Genomic DNA, 22,304 nt, shown 5'->3' with positions numbered 1-22,304 from the left:
TCAGTCTTGGCGTTTTTGCCTTTCTGCCCCTGGAAGATCCTGAATCAGCACCTTCAGGGGAATTAGTTAGATCAGAGTGAGAAGAGAGGGGGAGAGAGAGTGGGATGGTGCTTTCAATTTTGTGGAATAACAAAAGAAAATATTCCGCAGAATTCCTTGTTCAGAATTTCTACTCTGCACTGACAGTGATGACTTTTGTAATCTCATTTTACATTTCAGGATCTGAGGATGGAAGTTTCAAAATCAACAGATGAAGGCCTTATGCCCAAAACATCGACTCTCCTGCTCCTCGGATGCTGCCTGACCTGCTGTGCTTTTCCAGCACTGCACTTACTGATTCTGACTCTCCAGCATCTGCAGTCCTTACTTTGACATCCATGTCTGACAGTCATTCAATCCATCGGGACCGCAACAGTTTTCAACTATGATTCTGTGAGAAGGAGCAAAGCTTTTTTGGTTCCTGTTTGGGTACGTTTTCAGCATCAGTGGGACTGGATGAGAGACCCTACCATTGCAGTGCACTGAGTGAGGAGCGTGTAACAGCTCTACGGTTTGGAAAGAGGAATTCACGGTGGAGAGAAGCTCCACATGCGTTTGTGTGCGGCTGAAGCTTCGCCATGGAGAAACCCGAGGAATCCCGCCCCGTGGAGAAACCATGGAAGTGTGGCGACTGTGGGAAAGGCTTGTTTCCCGTCTGCCTTGGAGACTCATTGGCGCAGTCACACTGGGGAGAGGCCGTTCCCCTGCCCTGACTGCGGGAAGGGCTTCAGCGATTCCTCCTACCTCCAGACCCACCAGTGGATCCACACATTGCGGGAAGGCCTTTACCCAGGCCGCCTCCTTGCTGACCTACCAGCGGGATCACGTGGCATTGCAGGGGGATTGAAAGAAAGACGGCCGAGTGCCTTTACCGACTGGACTATCAACCCAGTTCCAGTGACTCCCGAGTTCGATTCCCACTGTGACAGATGATGGAATTGGAATTTGGTCAGAAATCTGGAGTTTAGCATCTAATGGTGAAACCATTGTCAGTGGGGTGGGGGTGGAAGAAAACCCCCATCTGATTCACTCAGTTCTTTTTGAGGGAAGACTTGAGCAGTTATTAGAGCAGTCGTCCCAGCTGCATCCTTTACCAGATCTGGCCTACACATGACTCCAGACCCACAATAGTCTGGTTGACTCTACGCTGCTCATCCAACTTACTTGGATACAGGTTGAAATTGCTGAGTGAGGCAATACTTCCTCCAGGTTAAGGCTTTCTCAAGGATCCAATTACAAAGGGACAACTCAGTGGTGACCAATAATGAAGAAAGTGAGGGGTTGCACTTTGACCTTGAGCTGTTTTTAAAAAATTGCTACATTTTCTACACCTTTCTGCTGGGAGATTCTGAAGCTGTAACAAAGTTGGGTCACAATAAAGATTACCTGAACTTCACACTGAGCTCAGACTCTCAATGAGAGCTTTAAACTGCAACAGGTTTTTGGTTTAAAACTGCTGATTTCTCACAGGCGAAAGTGAGAACTGCAGATGCTGGAGATCAGGGTCAAGATTAGAGTGGTGCTGGCAAAGTACTGCAGGTCAGGCAGCGTCCGAGGAGCAGGAAAATCGACATTTCGGGTTTGCTCCAGACTGCACCCTCCTTACTGTGTCAACCATCTGTGAGTAAGGTACTCTCTTCACAACTCCTTTTCCGTTTTTTTCATTCTGGGCTTCAATTTATGACTTACAGCAACTGAAAGGAAAGAGAATGAATCGATGGAATGGACAGATCAGGAAAAGTTTGTTTATAAACAGTATGTTTCATGTATTGAGTGAATGTAAAGAGGAAGTGGTGGATGCATGTTCAGATGCAACATTTAAAAGACATGTGGATAAGTACATGAATAGGGAAGGTGTGGAGGTATATGGGCCAAACACTGGCAAGTGGCACTAGTTTAGTTTGAGAATATAGTCAGCATGGAATAGTTGGACTGAAGGGTCCGTTTCTGTGCTGTCTGACCATAACTGATCTGTCGTGGTCTTAAAACTATTTTCTTGCCTTCCACTTTAAATGTGATTACTGTACCTGCATCCAACACATAAACCACAAAAAAAAACCCTCATGCACACAACATGTGCGGCACGGTGGTTAGCACTGCTGCCTCACAGCGCCTGAGACCCGGGTTCAATTCCCAACTTGGGTGACTGACTGTGTGAAGTTTGCACGTTCTCCCTGTGTCTGCGTGGGGTTTCCTCTGGGTGCTCCGGTTTCCTCCCACAGTCCAAAGATGTGTGGGTCAGGTGAATTGGCCATGCTAAATTGCCCGTAGTGTTAGGTAAGGGGTAAATGTAGGGGTATGGGTGGGTTGCGCTTTGGCGGGTCGGTGTGGACTTGTTGGGCCGAAGGGCCTGTTTCCACACTAAGTAAGCTATAAAAATCCACACTTTATTGTTCAAAACTCAGATGAACTCAGCCTTGAATAAATTCAATGACCCGCTAACTGCAGGAAGACATCCCCATTTCTAATCTCAGATCAGCCTGCTAATATACCACTTGCCTTGCTGCACCTGTCTGACAACTGGCATTGACTGATGTAGAAGGATGCTGCTAATCAAAGCACTGATCACAGGCTGGTCTGGTTTCAGGACCTGATTTCTCTATCCTCTGTTGATCTCCCTGTTCCCACAGACTAAGATGTCGTTCTGTTCTCAGCTCTGCTGGATTTCTGCTAAAGCTTTGACCCTGCCTTTTATAACTTCTGGAACAATAAAATATTCAATCAAGACCCAAGCCACAATCTCCCAACCTCTCAATTATCCTAATACAAGGTGTAGTCATAGCAGGGAATCGAACAAGAAAAATGAAACAAAATCATAAATAAATAGGTGCACGTGCTTAATGTTTGTTCATGAGGAAGTAAACCAGAAATAGGGATCTCCCAGGAATCGTACAGTGCCCTACTTGAGGAATTCTGTCACCCTTACACCTATTAGGATCCAGCTATGAATTACAACAACATTTACACCAACAGAAATAAAGCATCGGTTATCAAATAGAGATAAACAGCGCGGAAATAGACTGTTTCTCTATCTCACGCACACACGAGATAGATCATCCATGGGGGTGGGTTTGTATTTGCAGCATGTTTGCAAATACATTCTACTTTGCAAGGTTTGTAGCTCAGGTTGAGGATTAGGGTGTAGGTTTGCTCACTGAGCTGTAGGTTTGATATCCAGATGTTTCATTACCTGGCTAGGTAACATCATCAGTGGCGACCTCCAAGTGAAGCGAAGCTGTTGTTTCCTGCTTTCGATTTATATGTTTGTCCTGGATAGGGTTCCTGGGGTTTGTGGTGATGTCATTTCCTGTTCATTTTCTGAGGGGTTGATAGATGGTATCTAGATCGATGTGTTTGTTTATGGCGTTGTGGTTGGAGTGCCAGACCTCGAGGAATTCTCTGGCATGTCTTTGCTTAGCCTGTCCCAGGACAGATGTTGTCCCAGTTGAAGTGGTGGTTTTCTTCATCTGTATGTAGGGCTACGAGGGATAGAGGGTCGTGTCTTTTTGTGGCTAGCTGGTGTTCGTGTATCCTGGTGGCTAACTTTCTGTTTGTCTTACGTAGTTTTTGTGGCAGTCCTTGCAAACCCCCGGAGTATGGGTCTGGGTGGTATACGCGTCGGCAGGTCAGTGTGGACTTGTTGGGCCGAAGGGCCTGTTTCCACACTAAGTAATCTAATCTAATCTAAAAAGATTTACAAGGATGTTGCCAAGACTGGAGGATTTGAGCTATAGGGAGAGACAGAACAGGCTGGGGCTGTTTTCCCTGGAGCGTCAGAGGCCGAGGGGTGACCTTATAGAGGTTTATAAAATCATGAGGGGCATGGATAGGATAGATAGACAAAGTCTTTTCCATGGGATGGGAGAGGTTTAGGGTGAGAGGGGAAAGATATGAAAGAGACCTAAGGGGCAACCTTTTCATTTAGAGGGTGGTACGTGTATGGAATGAGCTGCCAGAGGAAGTGGTGGAGGCTGCTACAATTGCAACATTTAAAAGGCAACTGGGGGGATATGGGCCCCGTGCTGGCAGGTGGGACTAGATTGGGTTGGGATATCTGGTCAGCATATATGAGTTGTCCAGGTTCAGGTGGATTGACAGTACTGAAATACCCATAGTGTCCAGGGATGTGCAGGTTAGGTGCATTAGTCAGGGGTAAATGTTGAGCAATAGGGGTAGGGGAATTGCATGGTGAGTTACCCTTTGGAGGATCGGTGTGTAGTCTTTGGGTCGAGTGGCCAGCTTCCACACTGTGGGGAGTCTCTGAAGGGGAAGGGAGTTTTGTAAACTGTGCAGGCAACGCAGGCATCATGTGGGGGCCTGCTGTTGGCCTTGCCCTGCCCCTTGCACCTCCCCCTGTTGTTGAGTTGGCTAAAAAACAACTACTCTTTCTCTGCCCTTTGAATCTGAAGCTGTAACAATGTTGGGCCACAATAAAGGTAACCAGAACGTACTGCTGGGCTCAGGCTCTCATTGAAAGCTCCAAGCAGTTTTTGCTTTAAAGCTGCTCATTTCTTGCAGCCTCCTGCACTAAGTTTCCAATGTCGTGTATCAGATGGAGCAGTGAATGAGTAGCTGGTTTCATTAGAAATTGTAAACTTTTCAGGAGTGCAGGCACTGCATCGTTTCATCGGCAGTTTACTGGCAGCACCGGGAGGTATGGGCTGTGCTCATGAGAAAGAAGGTGGAACAAGGTTTAAAAATCACAACACCGGGTTATAGTCCAACAGTTTTATTTGGAAGCACTAGCTTTCGGAGTACTGCTCCTTCAGCGGGTAGCTGTGGAGCAGGATCATAAGACACAGAGTTAAGAGCAAAAGGTCACAGTGTCATGCAACTGATATGATATATCGACAAATGTAGAGTGATGTTAAACATTCAGCACATTTACCTTAATAGTTCACACCATTGAATAAAGGAGTTGGGACATCATGTTGAAGTTGTACAGGATGTTGGTGAAGTCACTTGTAGAGTACTGAGAAGGCTTCTGGTGGCCCTGTAATCGGAAGAATACTATTAGAGGGTTCAGTAAAGATTTACCAGGATGTTGCCAGGACTGGAGGGTTTGAGTTATAAGGAGAAGCTGAGACTGTCTTCACTGGAGCACAGGAGGTTGAGGGGTGACCTCATTGAGATTGATATGATCATGAGGGTTCTAAGTAACATGAACATCAAATAGCGAGGAGCCTGCACGGTTATGTCAAGTGAGTGGGGGAGAAATTGTGGCATTTGGACACTTTAAATCCATCAGAAACAGCATCTCCATAGAGCATACGGTGCATGTCAGGTGAGGTGCCACAAGACTGGAGGTTGGCTAACGTGATGCCACTGTTTAAGGGTGGTAAGGACAAGCCAGGGAACTATAGACCAGTGTGCCTAACATCAGTGGTGGGCACATTGTTGGAGGGAATCCTGAGGGACAGGATTCTACCTTCATCTAGGTGGATGGGCTGGGACTTTTTCACTGGAGCATTGGAAGTGGAGATGTGACCTTATCAACGTTTACAAAATCATGAGGGGAGAGGTGAGGTGAACGAAGGGTGTCCTTCCCCCTTGGGTTGGGGTTTCAAGATTAGGGAGCAAATTTTGACGGTGACAGGAGAAAGAGATTTTAAAAAGACTTGAAGGGCACATTTTTTTTTTTACACAGAGTAGTTCACGTGGTGGATGCAGGTACAGTAACGTCATGAATAGGAAAGGTTTGGAGGGATATGGGCCAAAACACTGGCAGGTGGGACTGGTTTAGTTTGAGAACATAGTCAACATTGACTAGTTGTACTGAAGGGTCTGTTTCTGTGCTGTCTGACTCTGGAACTGTCTTAAAACTGGATACTGGTCTTACAACCATTTTTTTGCCTTCCCCCACAAGCATCCACATAAAAATCATGCGAACTCAGCCTTGAATATATTCAATGACCCCCTAACTGCTGGAAGACATTCCCACTTCTGAACTTAATTCCTCTTGCTAATATGCCACTTGCCTTGCTCATTGCCTGCTGCACCTGTCTGACAACTGGCACAGAAGGACGCTGATGCCCCTCTGAACATCCACGCATCATTCCTGATGAAGAGCTTGTGCCTCAAACTACGACTGTCCTACTGCTCGACCCACTGTGCTTTGCCAGTTGTGATCGTCTCTACATCATGAAGACCAAGCGTAAACTTGGGGAATGGTTTGCCGAGCATCACAGCCGGGTCCACAGAGGCTGAGCGGACTTCCCAGTCTCCATCCATTTTAATGCCCCTTCCCACTCCCCTTCTGACAAATTGGAGGAACAAAACCTCATCTTGTCTGAGCAGTCCACAGCCCGGAGGACTCGACACTGAGTTCTCCAATTTCAAATAATCTCCCATCCCATCCCCCAACTCACTTCCCAGCCCCTTTCACTCTTCCCTGCCAACTAGATTCCTTCCTCCCATTCACCAACCAGGTTATGGGGATAATGCAGGAACAGGATACTGATTGAGGATGATCAGCCATGATCATAATGAATGGTGGTGCTGGCTCGAAGGGCAGAAGAGCCGACTCCTGCACCTATTGTCTATTGTACCCTCTACCTGTCTCCACCTATCCTCACTTCATCCCCCTGCCCCCAGCACACCCTTGTTCAACAGCTCTCCCTATACCCACTCCCAATCCTGAACAAGGGTTACACACATACCTCAACTTCTCCACCTCCTGATACTGCCTGGCTTGCTGCGTTCTTCCAGTCTCCTGCCTGTCTATTTTGCAAATTGAGACAAAGGCTTGGACTAACTTTTCCAGAGTCTGTCCCCTCGTGGATTCACTCCCATTCCTTTCAGTTGCTCCAAGTCAACAATTGAACCCCAGAATGAAACGTAAATGGAAAAAGGGGTTAGAAAAGAGAATGCTGTACACACAGATGTTGGACAGAGGAAGGAAGCTGCAGTCTGAGTGAAGCTCAATCTTCATTGAGAGAGAGATGGGGCAGGAGCTTCAGAATCTCATGGCCCAACTTCCGCATTCACCAATAGGGGAGCTCCGAATGGCAGGAGGACAAGTCTCCTTCCGGTCCTCCAGTGATCCTTATTTATCCATCAAAAGTAGATTTTGCCCCTTTCCTGCCGACAATGAGGAACACGCCCAATGTTTTGATGACATTGGCAAACATGTGCCCTGCTTGTTGACACTGAGGAGTGTACACAATATGCCCTGTAGCAATGCTGGTGTTATTGACAGATTTTGTTTCCAAATGTCTATCGAAGATCAAAAAGGGCAGAGCGATATTTTTTCCCCCATGTGTCTCGATATTTGATTGAGCAGCCAAACAAATGCAAAAGCAATGTTTTTAAGTCTTTTTCTCCGTGTTGGGGTGACCTTCACAACTAGAGGACATAGGTTTAGGGTGAGGCCACAAAGATATAAAAGGTACCTGAAGGGCAATGTTTCCCTGCAGAGGGTGGTGTGTGTATGGAATGAGCTGCCAGAGGAAGTGGTGGAGGCTGGTATAATTACAGCCTTTAAAAAGTATCTGGATGGATATATGAATAGGAATGGTGTAGAGGGATATAGTGCTGGCAATGGGGACTAGATTAATGTAGGATATCTGGTTGGCGTGGACAGGTTGGACTGAGGGGATCTGTTTCCGTGCTGAAAATCTCTACGACTCTAAATAATAAAAAGTCAACTTTTCCAATGAACATATCCATGTTAACAAGGCTTAGTGCACAACCTGCTTTACTAACCGTTCTCAACAGGTCCTGCCCCTTCAATAACTGAGGAACATATACATGCTGGTGCATAGTATCCTTCACTAGTATTTACACACTACCCTCAGCAATTGCACAAGTAACAGCAAAGGGTAAACAGCACAAGCGCCAGTAAAAGCAGATGGAAAGTGAGTGTAAAATGTGACTATGACAGGACAGGCCCACATTCCTTCCCCTCCGTCCCCCCCACAACCTGCCTCACCTTTCACCTCCCGGGCCCAGTACCTTCCAGGTGGCCCCATAGTTGACACAGGGGCCGCCCCACGACCAGTAGAACTCCACCACCCAGGCGGCCGACCAGTTCCCAAACAGGCCCTTAACCCCATCCGCCTCCAGAATGGTCACCGGCTCCTGCCTGCTGTACAGCCGGCCGGTGTGGCCGTGACACAGCAGCTGCACCAGGAAGGCGGCGGTGACCAGTGACGGGGGTCTGCCCCGGGCCGCACGGCGCCATTTTCCTAACGGCCGCCGCTTCCCCGCTCGAGCGACTTCTCCTCCCAACCGCCTTCACCCCCGCGTGACGTCTGCACGGGGAGATGGGCGGGGCCGGGGGAGCCTCACCGTCACCAAGCAACAGCCACCTCGCGCTACAACTGCTCATTCACAAAAACAAACTCTCCTGTCTCGCTCTGCAGCTGCAGGGGGGACACTGCCACGTTTCGAGGAGCCCTGTCTACATTGGGAAAGCTCACGGCTCCATTTAAACAGATATTCCGACATCTAATACAACTATGTTAACTTTCAACTACTTTCAGGGAACATGTATTTTGCTCTGAGTAAGTCTATTGAGTTTAACTGCAGCATGGCTGTAGTTTTAAACTTGTTTGCTTTCCTGAACAGCTAGGTTTAAATGTTTTATTCGTTAGAAGAACCAAAATTAGTGATAGTTCACATATCCACCCTGAAATGGGGTGGGTAACTGGATTGAGTGGGTAGGCGCCATACTAAGTTTAACTTTGGGGACAGCCTTTGAGCTGCATATGAACAAACTGCTGACATGTTGCACTTATCGACTGCTAAATATCGGCTCTTGTTATCTTAACACTTAGCCTTCTGATTGGACATTGCAAAGGTTCACCTCCCGCCCACACCCCGCCAGCACCCTTCCCAAGGGTCAGACCCTCCCTCTCTCCAGGCACACAGTCTGAATAATTGACGAAGCAAAATTCACTGTCAAATCCCATCAACATGGAAGATCCCAGCCCACCCTACCTCCCACTCTGTACCCAACCCATCCAAAAACCACAAAACATCATCTCATCTTTAAAAAACAAAAGAAAAACTGGACCGCATCAAAACGTTCAACAACGGTCAACGCTATGACTGTTACACAACACTTTACGGAGCTACATTTCAACTCGAGTTTGTTTGCACTCCCTCATGAGAGTTCACATTAAAAGCTCATTGTACCAAATCAACGGCATGCCACAGCTCTCTGGAATTCAGCGGAATTCTTCCTGGTATCCCTCATGTTTTCTGGTTGTTTTGAGAAAGGAGACCCTCCCGTGAGCTTCGCCTTCAGATCTCCTTGGCTCCGCCGAAAGTTTCGGCTGATCAGTTCAAGCACAGGGTCGCAGCCTTTTCTTGCTAAACTCAGCTGGCTTAAACGTTAGCAACGCCTCTGGTTCCCGTTGGAATTTACGCTCCAGAGCGCAGACCTGGCCCGCAGCCTGTAGTCCCACAGGTCCTGCTGACTGCAAACTGCCCTACTGACAGCAAAAATACAAACACGACGGGGACAGTGTTCATTTCGCTATTCTCAATGTCAACTCTGACCCCACGAAAGGTTCTCTTTTCAGGGGCGGGCATGTCAATTGCCGACTTGGGGTTTGGTGAAATGTCTCAACAAGTGTTTCCGTTTGTCTATATTTACAAGAATTCTAACCCCAACTAGACATTTACATGTAAAATCTAAGAATTATGCAACGTGACACATGAAACCATGACGAGGAGCATCTCCTGTGTCCTCTCTCAGCTCAGAAAAGACTTAAACCCCGCTCCCCCCTGTAACATTCCTCCAGGTGACAAAAAGAACTTAACGCAGGCAGATTATAAGGGGTTGCTCAGTGGTCACAGCGCCAAGGGACCCGGGTTCAATTCCAGCCTCAGGGGCGACTGTCCGTGTGGAGTTTGCACATTTCCAGCCTGCGCCTGCGAGGGTTTTCTCCGGGTGCTCCGGCTTCCTCCCACAATCCAAAGATGCGTAAGTGAGGGTGAATTGGCTATGCTAAATTACCCATAGTACTGTTAGGATGGAATTTGTCCTTGCATGTTCGTTTTAGGAGGAGAGACAACAGACGCTCAATTGTTTGGCACAAGCAGGCTTTATTGCAGAATCGTAGCTGATACAGTGAATCACCATGCATTCACTGGAGAAGGCACGTTCTGCCTTCCCCTCCCAAATCTGCTCCTGATATACTCTTTGCGAAGCAGAGCTTCGCGGAGCTACTAAGCATTGCCCTATTAGGACATTTCGCGTTTGCTCGACGTTCCCTGTTATTGAGCTCATTTGGGCGTTGGCAGCTGAGCTGGCCACGTAAGCAACAGTTTCAATTTCCCAAGCAGCAGCTACAGCTACAGTTTTGATTCCCCAAACAGCAGCTATAGCTCCACCCTCCCTTAACCTATTTTATCCTAACAGTACCCAGGGATATGTAGGATTGGGTAATTTAGCATGGCCAATCTACCCTAACCTACACATCCCTGGACACTATGGGTAAATTAGCATGGCCAATCCACCCTTAGTGTAGGATTGGCCAGGCTAAATTGTCCTATAGTATCCAGGGATGTGCAGGTTTGGGTGGATTGGTCAGGCTAAATTACCTATAGTGTCCAGGGTTGTGTAGGTGAGGGTGAATTGGCCATGCTAAATTGTCCTATACTATCCAGGGATGTGCAGGTTTGGGTGAACTGGCCGTGCTAAATTACATAGTGATTGGGGATGTGCAGGTTAGGGGGCATTGGCCATGCTAAATTACCCATAGTGCCCAGGGATGTGTAGGCTAGGTGGGTTAGCCAATGGGAATTGCAGGGTTACAGGCAGAGGTCTGGGTGAGGTGTGGGTTGGATGGGCTGAAGGGCCTACTCCTACACTGCAGGGGTTCTAAGCGTGAGATGAGGTGCTTGACTGAAATGATGGGGAGGAGGCAGTGAAAACACAACGAGACCGTTTGAAAGTGGGAGCATGACAGGAGGGGTGGGTAAATGGGATGTGGTGAGGGAGGGGGCTTAGGAGAGAAAGAGACACAGAAAGAGAGGGTCACACACAGATACAACTGGTGAAAGTGGGGAAGATTGTGATAGGTTCAGATAAGGTGGAGGAAGAAAAGCTGTTCCCTATTCACTGATAGTGACAAGGTCAGGGGCGGCCTGAAGGTCAGGGGTTTGAGCAGGAGAGAGAGAGAGGAGGAAAACAGAGGAAAAACAGGTTTACCCAGCAAGCAGCAATACGCTGGAATCCGCTGTCACCTCAGAGAGACAGACAGACGCAGAGAGAGAGACACAGAGAGACAGAGAGCCAGAGACAGAGCCAGAGAGACCGAGACGGGGAGGTAATCAGATGAAAGGCCTCCCTGTGCTGTGAGATCCAAAAGGAGCACGCGAGCAGCTGCCCCAGTGTTTCTGGCGGTCTGAGGCATCTCCCCCTCGCCCCATTACCGGTACCGCTCTCCCGTCCCATTGGCACCCTCCCGGTGAACGGCCCACTCTCCCAATACACTCAAGCTGCCCCTTCCCCCCCCCCCCAACCCCGCGGGCTGGAAGAGGACGGAACAGCCCGTTCCGGAGCGGGGCTCGGGAACGCTGCCCATGTCCGCGACATCCTTTCCGAGAAAGGAAACAAAAAGGACAACAGACAGGGGACCACTCGCATCAACCGGAATGACAACATTTCACCCTCAGACAAGGCTTTGTCAAGAGATGTACAGCACGGAAACAGACCCTTCGGTCTAACCCGTCCGTACCGACCAAATATCCCAACCCAAACTAGTCCCACCTGCCAGCACCCAGCCCATATCCCTCCAAACCCTTCCTATTCATATACCCATCCAAACGCCTCTTAAATGTTGCAATTGTACCAGCCTCCACCACATCCTCTGACAGCTCATTCCGTACACACACCACCTTCTGTATGAAAACGTTGCCCTGTAGGTCTCTTTTATATCTTCCCCTCTCACCCTAAACCTATGCCCTCTAGTTCTGGATTCCCCAACCCCAGGGAAAAGACTTTGCCTATTTATCCTATCCATGCCCCTCAATTTTGTAAACCTCTACAAGGTCATCCCTCAGCCTCCGACGCTCTCGGGAAAACAGCCCCAGCCTGTTCAGCCTCTCCCTGTAGCTCAGATCCTCCAACCCTGGCAACATCCTTGTAAATATTTTCTGAACCATTCCAAGTTTCGCAACAGCGGGGAGACCCAGTAATGGAAAAGACTGAAGGGGGAAGTCAGCGGTAAATCTTTTGAAGAGGTTACAAAGGAGAGACCTCTGTCTGCAGCGGGAATGACCCCCACAGTAGCAGGTCGAGGTGGACGGCATTTAAGGAGAAGCTGGATACAGACGTCAGGGAGAAAGGAACTGAAGGGAATGCTGCTGTAAGGGAAATCAAGTGTGAGCAAGTGAAGGGGAGGTGCGTAGAGGCTCACATGGGTCAGAAATACTGAGAGAGACCAGTTGAGCTGAAGGACCTGACTGGAGACTCAATGGGACAGAGAGTGAAGTCTTGGATCCACCTGCAAGAGAAGGAGAAACACGTGATTTACCTCCCAGGATTAAGCAAGTCCCGCAGATTCTGCAGATCACTTTATTGGTCAGAGCACTGAGTATAGGGGTTGGGGTCTGGACAGGACGTTGGTTAGGCCACTTTTGGAATACACAGGAACCGCGATTATCCAAAGGACACATGCAGGGTATATTTCAGTCGCTTGACAATTAGATCCCTTACAGTGTGGAAACAGGCCCAACCAGTCCACACTGACCCTCCGAAGAGTAACCCACCCAGACCCATTTCCCTCTGACTAATGTACCTAACACGACGGGCAATTTAGCATGGCCAATTCACCCTGACCTGCACATCTTTGGACTGTGGGACGGAACCGGAGCACTAGGAGGAAACCCACGCAGACGCGGGGAGAATGTGCAAACTCCACACAGTCTGTCGCCTGAGGCAGGAATGAAACCCGGGTCCCTGGTACTGTGAGGTAGCAGCGCTAACCACTGAGCCACCGTGCTGGTTCATCTAATTCTGGATAATCGAAGTTCCTCTGTATTATGTGCACTTCTGGTCTATCGGAAGGATGTTCCCCCGTGTGGACCCACTGGTGGATCTGGAGGCCGGACGAGTGGGGGAAGCCCTTGCCGCAGACCAGGCAGGTGAAGGCCCCCTCGCCGGTGTGGACCTGCTGGTGCCGCAGCAGGTTGGACGACTGGGTGAAGCCCTTGCCGCAGACGGAGCAGGTGAAGGGCCGCTCCCCGGTGTGGACCCGCTGGTGCCGCAGCAGGGTGGACGATCGAGTGAAGCCCTTGCCGCACAACGAGCAGGTGAAGGGCCGCTCCCCAGTGTGGACCTGCTGGTGGGTCAGCAGGGTGAACGACTGGGTGAAGCCCTTGCCGCAGACTGAGCAGGTGAAGACCCCCTCGCCGGTGTGGACCTGCTGGTGCTGCAGCAGGTGGGACGACTGGGTGAAGCCCTTGCCGCAGACGGAGCAGGTGAAGGGCCGCTCCCCGGTGTGGACCCGCCAGTGCCTGAGCAGGTGAGACGAGTGAGAGAAGCCCTTGCCGCAGTCGGAGCAGGTGAAGGGCCGCTCCCCGGTGTGGACCCGCCAGTGCTTGAGCAGGTGGGACGAGTGAGAGAAGCCCTTGCCGCACACCGAGCAGGTGAACGGCCTCTCCCCGGTGTGGACCCGCTGGTGGGTCAGCAGGTGGGACGAGTGAGAGAAGCCCTTGCCGCAGACGGAGCAGCTGAACGGCCTCTCCTCGGTGTGGACCCATTGGTGCGAGAACAGGTTGGACGACTTGGTGAAGCCCTTGCCACAGACGGAACAGGTGAAGGGCCGCTCCCCGGTGTGGACACGCTGGTGGGACAGCAGGTGGGACGAGTCAGAGAAGACCTTGCTGCAGACGGAGCAGGTGAAGGGCCTCTCCCCGGTGTGGACCCGCTGGTGGGTCAGCAGGTGGGACGACTGGGTGAAGCCCTTGCCGCAGACGGAGCAGGTGAAGGGCCGCTCCCCGGTGTGGACACGGCGGTGGATCTCCAGCACGGAGGGGGAGCGGAATCCTTTCCCGCAATCCCCACACTTCCACGGTTTCTCCATGGTGCGCGGAATGCCTCCTGAGACTTCCTTTCCCCACAGTGGGCAAACTGGCTCAGGCACGTGCCCGTGTGGTTCAGGTAAAGATGATACTTTAAGAGCCTACTGAAGCAGACAAAAACGTTCAAAGAATTTTCCCCTTCTGGACTGAAAGAGGGACGTCTCTCCTGTCCCACGAATCAAGGGGCTCTGTCAGACCTTCACATGGTACTCAGTTGGGAAGCTCTACCTGCAAAGCTGCTCTTCTCATATCCTGTGAAAAGGGGATTACAAAAGTCATTGCTGCCTGCACACAACAGGAATTCAGAACAGATCATTCTAGTTTCTGTAGAACTTCCCTAAAACAATCAAGTTACAATATGCAGATGCCAGTGTTGGGCTGGGGTGTACAAAGGTAAAAAAAATCACATCACCAGGTTGTAGTCCATTAGATTTGTTTAGAAGTTTGAACTTTCAGAGCTCTGCACCTTCATCAGGTAGCTAGTAAAACCTCCAGGCGAAAAAGACAGCAGATGCTGGAGATCAGAGTGGTGCTGGAAAAGCACAGCAGGTCAGGCAGCATCCGAGGAGCAGGGAAAAAAAAAATCAACGTTTCGGGCAAAAGCCCTTCATCAGGAATGAGGAAAGAATGAGGACACTTTCCTCATTCCTGAAGAAGGGCTTATGCCCGAAACGTCGAATCTCCTGTTCCTTGGATGCTGCCTGACCTGCTGAGCTTTTCCAGCAACACATTTCCAGCTCTGATCTCCAGCATCTGCAGACCTCATTTACTCCTATAACCTAGAGTTGTGTGATTTTTAACTTTAAAAAGTGTTGCAAATCTCCACCACCCCCCACACACACACACACACACTTTTCTTCAATTCTCACTCTGCTGTGTCTGATATTACCCATCCCCCAGTATTGTCCAGAAAGGGACTTATTACCTAAAAAAGCTGTAAATCTCCATCCCACACACTCTTTAACTCTTGCTGTACCTAATATCCCACCTCCCTCCCCATGCTCCAGCAGGGTCTGACTGATGCTCATTGACTGAGCCACACTCACCTCTTCCTGGACACAAGGACCCTCCAGACCAACACAACATCAGCTCCCCTTAACCGCCCCCCTGTAACGGCGCATGTGCAGGAGCAACCGGTCACGTGAATCGAGGGAGCGCCGTCATCACGAAGGCCGCGCGTTGATTGGAATGAGCGCCCGCCGGTGCGGCGTTCCAGCCTTTCCCATTGGTCCACCGCGCCGTGCGTCACGCGGCGGCGCTGGTCTTTGTGACGCCCACGTGACCTCTCTCCTCCACCAACCGCAACGCGCCCCTCCCTTCACCTCGACACGGGGAGGCAGGACCAATGGGGAGCTTTGGAGGACCGGAAGGAAGGCTGGTCCTCCTACCAATCAGAGCATCCCCTCATTGTCTGAATGCGGAAGTTGGAGCATGAGCTCCTGCTGCTCTCTCTCTCTCTGAATGAAGATTGAGTGTTACCCCAGACTGCACCAACCTCTGTGAGTACAGCACCCTCTCTTCTCACCCCTCCTATTCCATTTCTTTTCTCATTTTGGGATTAAACTGTTGGTTTGTAGGAAGTGAAGTGAAAGGAGGTGAACTCAGGAAAGGTGCATATGCTGGATGCATTGGTCTAGATCGCTGTCTCTGTCCCTCTGTGTCTGTGTCTCTGTGTCTCTCTCGTGTCCTTCATCAGGAATTGCGGAGGGGGGTGGAAAGGGTGTTGAGAGATAAATAGGAAGGTGGGAGTGGGGCTGGGGGTAAGGTAGATGCAGGTTGGGGGGGGTGATGGCGACAGGGTGGAGCAGATTGGTGGGAAGGAAGATGGACAGGTGGGACAGTTCAAGAGGGTGGTGCTGAGTTGGAGGGTTGGAGCTGGGGTGGGGGGGTGGGAGGGGGGAGGGAATGTGAGGAAACTGGTGAAATCGATGTTGATGCCATGTGGTTGCAGGGTCCTAGGCCACCTGATACCTGGAGGAAGAATGCCTCTGCATTGGGACCCTCCAACCATACAGGATCAATATTGATTTCACCAGTTTCCTCATTCCGACACCCCCCCCCCCCCCCCTCCCCTCCAGCCCAATCCCAGATACAACCCTCGAACTTGGGACTGTTCTTTTGAACTGTCCCACCTGTCCATCTGCCTTCCCATCTATCTGCTCCACCCTCCTGTCTGACCTGTCACCTTCTTCCCCCGCTTTCATCTACCCATAGCATTCTCAGCTCCCTTCCCCCAGTCCCACCTCCCTTCCATTTATCTCTCAGTCCCTTTGGGCCCACCTCACATTCCTAATCAAGGGGTTATGCCCAAAACATCAAACCTCCTGCTCCTCAGATGCTGGCTGACCTGGTGTACTCTTGCAGCACCAGACGTTTTGGTGCTTATTTGTCTGGATGTCCTGATGTGACCCATTCGCAGATGTGAAGTCACATTCGAGAAAAACTCCTTCATGGAATGTGGGCTTTTTTTTTGGCAAGGCCAACAATGTTTTCGTCCCTAACTGCCCTTCAGACAAGAGGATTGCCAGACTTTAGGGGGGCATTTTAAAAGTCAAGCACGTGAGCCATCATATGCAGGCAGCACCAAGTTAATGCTAGCGGGTTTCCTTCCCTGAAGAGCGTTATTGAATCAAATGGGTTTTCAGAAAAGTTTCATTCTCTCAATGACTGAGACTAGTTTTCAATTCAGATTTTAAAAAAATAAATTTAATTTCCCCAAGGTTTGTTTTTACTGGTATTTGAACCCATGAGCCCAGATTATTTGCCTGGGGCCTCTGGATTGCTGGTCCAGTGTTGTTGTTATAACATCACTGACTCGCCTGGACAGCATTGAGAGTCATACAGATGTATAGCACACAAAGAGACCCTATGTGCAACTGGTGCACGCCGAGCACATAGCCAAAATTGATCTAGTCCAACGTGCCAGCACGTCCCTCCAAACCCTTCCCATTCATATTCCCATCCAGATGCCTTTTAAATGTTGCAATTGTCCCAGCCTCCACCACTTCCTCTGGCAGCTCATTCCATACACGCACCACCCTCTGACTGACAAAGTTGCCCCTTAGGTCCTTTTCATGTCTTTTCCCCTCTCACCTCTAGTTCTGGACTCTCCCACCCCAGGGAAAAGACCTTGTCTATTCACCCTATCCATGCCCCTCATCATTTTATAAACCTCAATAAGGTCACCCCTCAGCCTCCGATGCTCCAGGGAAAACAGCCCCAGCTTACTTAGCCACTCCCTGTAGCTCAAACCCTGGCAACATCTTTGTAAACATTTTCTGAACCCTTTCAAGTTTCGTTTAACTGAACAGTAAAAGTCATACTGGACAGGGATATATCAGAGTGTTACTATGCAATATGTATTTATTTACGACTGTATAAATTTGATTTATAATTATTTCTACTTATATCATAGTGTTGTAGCCATGTTATGTATTCAAAGTTTGGGAGAAGATTTGTAGCTCGGCTGCTCATTGTTGTGGTTCTGTTTGCCGAGCTGGGAATTTGTATTGCAGACGTTTCGTCCCCTGTCTAGGTGACATCCTCAGTGCTTGGGAGTCGCCTGTGAAACACTTCTGTGTTGTTTCCTCCGGCATTTATAGTGGTTTGTCTCTGCCGCTTCCGGTTGTCAGTTCCAGCTGTCCGCTGCAGTGGCCGGTATATTGGGTCCAGGTCGATGTGTTTATTGATTGAATCTGTGGGTGAGTGCCATGCCTCTAGGAATTCCCTGGCTGTTCTCTGTTTGGCTTGTCCTGTAATAGTAGTGTTATGGATGCGGATCATTAGCTGTCTTCCTGTTTGCCCTATGTAGTGTTTTGTGCAGTCCTTATTGTGTACAAAATCCCATGCAAGGCCTGCACAAAACACTACATAGGACAAACAGGAAGACAGCTAACGACCTGCATCCATGAACACCAACTAGCCACGAAACGACACGACCAGCTATCCTTGGTAGCCATACACGCAGATGACAAGCAACATGAATTTGACTGGGACAACACTACTATTATAGGATAAGCCAAACCGAGAACAGCCAGGGAATTCCTAGAGGCATGGCACTCATCCACAGATTCAATCAATAAGCACATCGACCTGGACCCAATATACCGACCACTGCAGCGGACAGCTGGAACTGACAACCGGAAGCGGGCAGAGAGAAACCACTATAAACGCCGGAGGAAAGATCACAGAAGTGCTTCACAGGAGACTCCCAAGCACTGAGAATGTCACCTAGACAGGGGACGAAACGTCTGCAATACAAACTCCCAGCTCGGCGAACAGAACCACAACATGTCATGTATTTCCAGTCATACCCGTTACAGGACAGGAGAATACTGGTCTCAATGCTGACTCTGTGGATGAATCTCGTCAGACTCATTCCTCTGTATGTCCACAGAGTCCTGTAAGTGTATTCCTCTATAGGGTCCCTCCAGTTTGACTTGGGTATTGATCGACTCCACTACAGTCATCCTCAGAGCGAGCATGTTCTAGGTCTTGTTACCAAAGCAAAGTTCTTGCTCTGATTCTCTTTCCCCTCCCCCCCCACATCTTGGTCTGTCAATATGGTAGAAAGAGAGGCGGCGGGGGGGGGGCAGATAACTAGGTTAGCAAACTGCATGAGGGTGGCATGGTGGCTCAGGTAGCACCGGTGCCTCATAGTGCCAGGGACCTGGGTTCAATTCCAGCCTCGGGCGACTCTCCATGTGGGTTTCCCCCGAGTGCTCCGGTTTCCTCCCACAGTCCAACCTTGTGCAGGTGAGGGTGGGTTGGCCATGCTAAATTGCCCAGAGTGTTCAGGGATGTGTAGCTTAGGTGCACGTGTCAGGGGTAAATATAGGGGAATGGGTCTGGGTGGGATACTCATCACAGGGTCGGTCTGGACTTGTTGGGTCGGTATGGACTTGTTGGGCCGAAGGGCCTGTTTCCACACTGTAGGGGTTCTAATTCTTAACTTTTCTTGGAGCTAGATCTGCCAAATGTCAGGAATCAGAAAAATTGGGAGGGAGCGTATTAGGTACGGCAGTAGGGAGAGAGTGTGTGGGATGGAGACTCACAGGTTTTGGGTTATGGGCGTGGAATGAATATTCTGTGAAATCGATCTGTTAAACTCTGAGATTCTACGTGATACTGACAGCGATGACTTTCTAATTGACAGGCTTTCACAGGAGGATTTACCTGCATATCTTGAACTAATTGCCTCAGCCAGCTTGACTCATTGGGACTGGAATTTTATCGATCTTTTGAGTGGAGAAGGAGGATTGTCCCGCCTGCTTCCAGAGATCTGACTGGTAAAGCACTGAGATGCCGCTGTTCGAGGGTGGAGGGAGCTTTACCGGAGCGGAGAGTTAGCCAGCCGGCCCCCCGCAGCAGAGTGGGACGTCAGAGGGAGCGTCGAACCTGGAGGGAGGCCGCGCCGTGGGGAAACCGTGGAAGTGTGGGGAATGCGGGAAGGGGTTTCGAGTCCCCTCTGAGCTGGAGATCCACCGGCGCGGTCACACCGGGGACAGGCCGTTCTCCTGCCCCGAGTCCGGCAAGGCCTTCATTGGGTCCTCCAAGCTGCTGAGGCACCGGCGGGTCCACACCGGGGACAGGCCGTACCCCTGCCCCGGGTGTGGCAAGGCCCTTCACCCAGCTGTCCCACCTGCAGACGCACCGGCGCCTCCACACACCAGGGAGAGGCCTCTCACCTGCCCCGGGGGCGGCAAGGCCTTCAATCGATCGCTGACCCTGCGGACGCACAGGCGCCTTCCCAACGTGATCGCACGGAGTTGAAGTCTGCAGCGAATCCCACCCAGGACTGGGGGGGGATCGTGCCCCGTGGGGGGATTGTGCCCCGTTCGAAGGCAATGGGTGAAGCGGGAAGGGAGCGAGGCTTCCTTTCTGCCGGACTGGCCGCTCTCGCTCCCTTTGCTTCCCGTGGGACCGATGCTGTTTGAGGCTGGGACTGCACGTTCCCCGGGCCAAAGATCTGCAGGAGCTGAGGAAGTGCACTCCTTTCACACCGGATGGTAAATCATGTTTGTCCCATCTATTTCAGTCTTAAATACCCTCCGTGACCTGGCCTCCCAGCCTCCTGTGGCAGTGAATTCCACAGATTCCCCACTCTCTGTCTGAAGAGGTTTCTCCTTATCTCCGTTCTAAAAGAGCTACGGCTGTGCCCTCGGCTCCTGGTCTCTCCTACCAATGGAAACATCTTCCCAATGGCCACAGATAGATCAAAGTCAAATACAATAGCCTCTATTCCATTGAGTGTCCAGCACACTTTATAACACTTTGTAAAATCAGGAGGGCCATTGATGAGGTGAGTGGCAGGTGTCTTTTCCCGATAGAATAAAGAATATTCCAGCACAGGAACAGGCCCTTCGGCCCTCCAAGCCTACACCGATCCAGATCCTCTATCTAAACCTGCTGCCTATTTTCTCAGGATCTGTATCCCTCTGCTCCCTGCCCTGTCATGTATCTGTTGAGATACATCTTAAATGACGCCATTGTTCCCGTCCCTACCATCTCCGCTGGCAACACATTCCAGGTACCCAGCCCCCTCTGCGTAAAGAACTTTCCATACATATGTTAAATCTTTCCCCTCTCACTTTGAACTCATGACCCCAGGTAACTGAGTCCTCCACTCTGGGGAAAAACATTTCTTGCTATCCACCCTGTCTATACCTCTCATGATTTTGTTGGGCTCAATCAGGTCCCCCCTCAACTTCCGTCTTTCCGATGAAAATAATCCTGATCTATTCAACCTCTCTTCATAGTTAGCATCCTCCATACCAGGTAACATCCTGGTGAACCTCCTCTGCACCCTCTCCAAAGCATCCACATCCATTTGGGAATGCGGCGACCAGAACTGTACGTGGTATTCCAAATCTGGCCGAAACAAAGTCTTATCTAACTGTAACATGACCTGCCAACTCTTGTACTCAATACTCTGTCCGATGAAGGAAAGTGCCATATGCCGCCTTGACCACTCTACTGACCTGCATTGCCATCTTCAGGGAACAATGGGCCTGAACACACAGATCTCTCTCTACATCAGTTTTCCCCAGGACTTTTCCATTTACTGTATAGTTCGCTCTTGAATTGGATCTTCCAAAATGCATCACCTCACATTTGTCCGGATTGAACTCCATCTGCCATTTCTCTGCCCAACTCTCCAGTCTATTCTCCATTCTGCTGTATTCTCTGACAGTCCTCTTCACTATCTGCTACTCCACCAATCTTAGTGTCAACTGCAAACTTGCTAATGAGGCAACCTACACCTTCCTCCAAGTCATTTAGATATATCACAAACAGCAGTGCTCCCAGCACGGAGCCCTGTGGAACACCACTGGTCACAGTCTCAGTTTTGAGAAACTCCCTTCCAATACTACTCCCTGTCTCCTGTTTCCCAACCAGTTCTCTATCCATCTAGCTAGAATACCCTGGACCCCATGTGATTTCACCTTTTCTATCAGCCGACCATGGGAACCTTGTCAAATGCCCAAGTAAAGTCCATGTCTATGACATCTGCAGCCCTTCCCTCATCAATCAATTGTGTCATTTCCTCATAGAATTCTATTAAGTTGCTAAGACATGACCTTCCCTGAACAAAACCATGCTGCCTATCACTCATAAGCTCATTTTCTTCCAAATGTAAACAGATCTTATCCCTCAGTATCTTCTCCAGCAGCTTCCCTACCACTGACATCCAGCTCACAGGTCTGTAATTACCTGGATTATCCCTGCGACCCTTCTGAAACAAGGGGAAAACATTATCAATTCTCCAGTCCTCTGGGACCTCACCTGTGTTCAAGGAAGCTGCAAAGATATCTGTTAAGGCCCAAGCTATTTCCTCTCTTACTTCCCTCAGTAACCTGGGATAGATCCCATCAGGACCTGGGGACTTTGACCTTTTTAGAATACACATCACTTCCTCCTCCTTATGCCGACTTGCCCTAGAGTATTCAAAGATCTATCCCTAACGTCAACATCCACCATGTCCCTCTCCTCAGTTAAACCTGACACAAAGTACGCATTAAGAATCTTGCCCATTTTCTCTGACTCCACACACATCTTTCCTCCTTCGTCCTTGAGTGGGCCCACCCTTTCTCTAGTTACCCTCTTGCTCCTTCTATATGAATAAAGGGCTTTGGGGTTGTCCTTAACCTTGCTCACTAAGGATATCTCATCGCCCCTTTTAACCCTCTTAATTCCTCATTTCAGATTGGTCCTACTTTCCCGATATT

General features: G+C 49.8%; 1 protein-coding gene across 1 annotated transcript; it reads right to left on the bottom strand.

Annotated features, from left to right (window-relative positions):
• Positions 1-11,525: 11,525 nt before the first annotated feature.
• On the bottom strand, positions 11,526-15,295 carry LOC132812664 (gastrula zinc finger protein XlCGF8.2DB-like). The gene is made up of 2 exons (XM_060822984.1): positions 15,123-15,295; positions 11,526-14,328 (listed from the first exon to the last, which is right to left on the bottom strand). The coding sequence occupies exon 2, from the start codon at positions 14,076-14,078 to the stop codon at positions 12,975-12,977; it is 1,104 nt and encodes a 367-aa protein (XP_060678967.1). The 5' UTR covers positions 14,079-14,328; positions 15,123-15,295; the 3' UTR covers positions 11,526-12,974.
• Positions 15,296-22,304: the final 7,009 nt, after the last annotated feature.

The sequence above is a fragment of the Hemiscyllium ocellatum genome, unplaced genomic scaffold (assembly GCF_020745735.1).
Source record: "Hemiscyllium ocellatum isolate sHemOce1 unplaced genomic scaffold, sHemOce1.pat.X.cur. scaffold_2866_pat_ctg1, whole genome shotgun sequence".
Taxonomy (NCBI): Eukaryota; Metazoa; Chordata; class Chondrichthyes; order Orectolobiformes; family Hemiscylliidae; genus Hemiscyllium; species Hemiscyllium ocellatum.
Note: the sequence above shows the minus strand (reverse complement) of the source record. Positions and strands in the feature narration are given on the sequence as shown.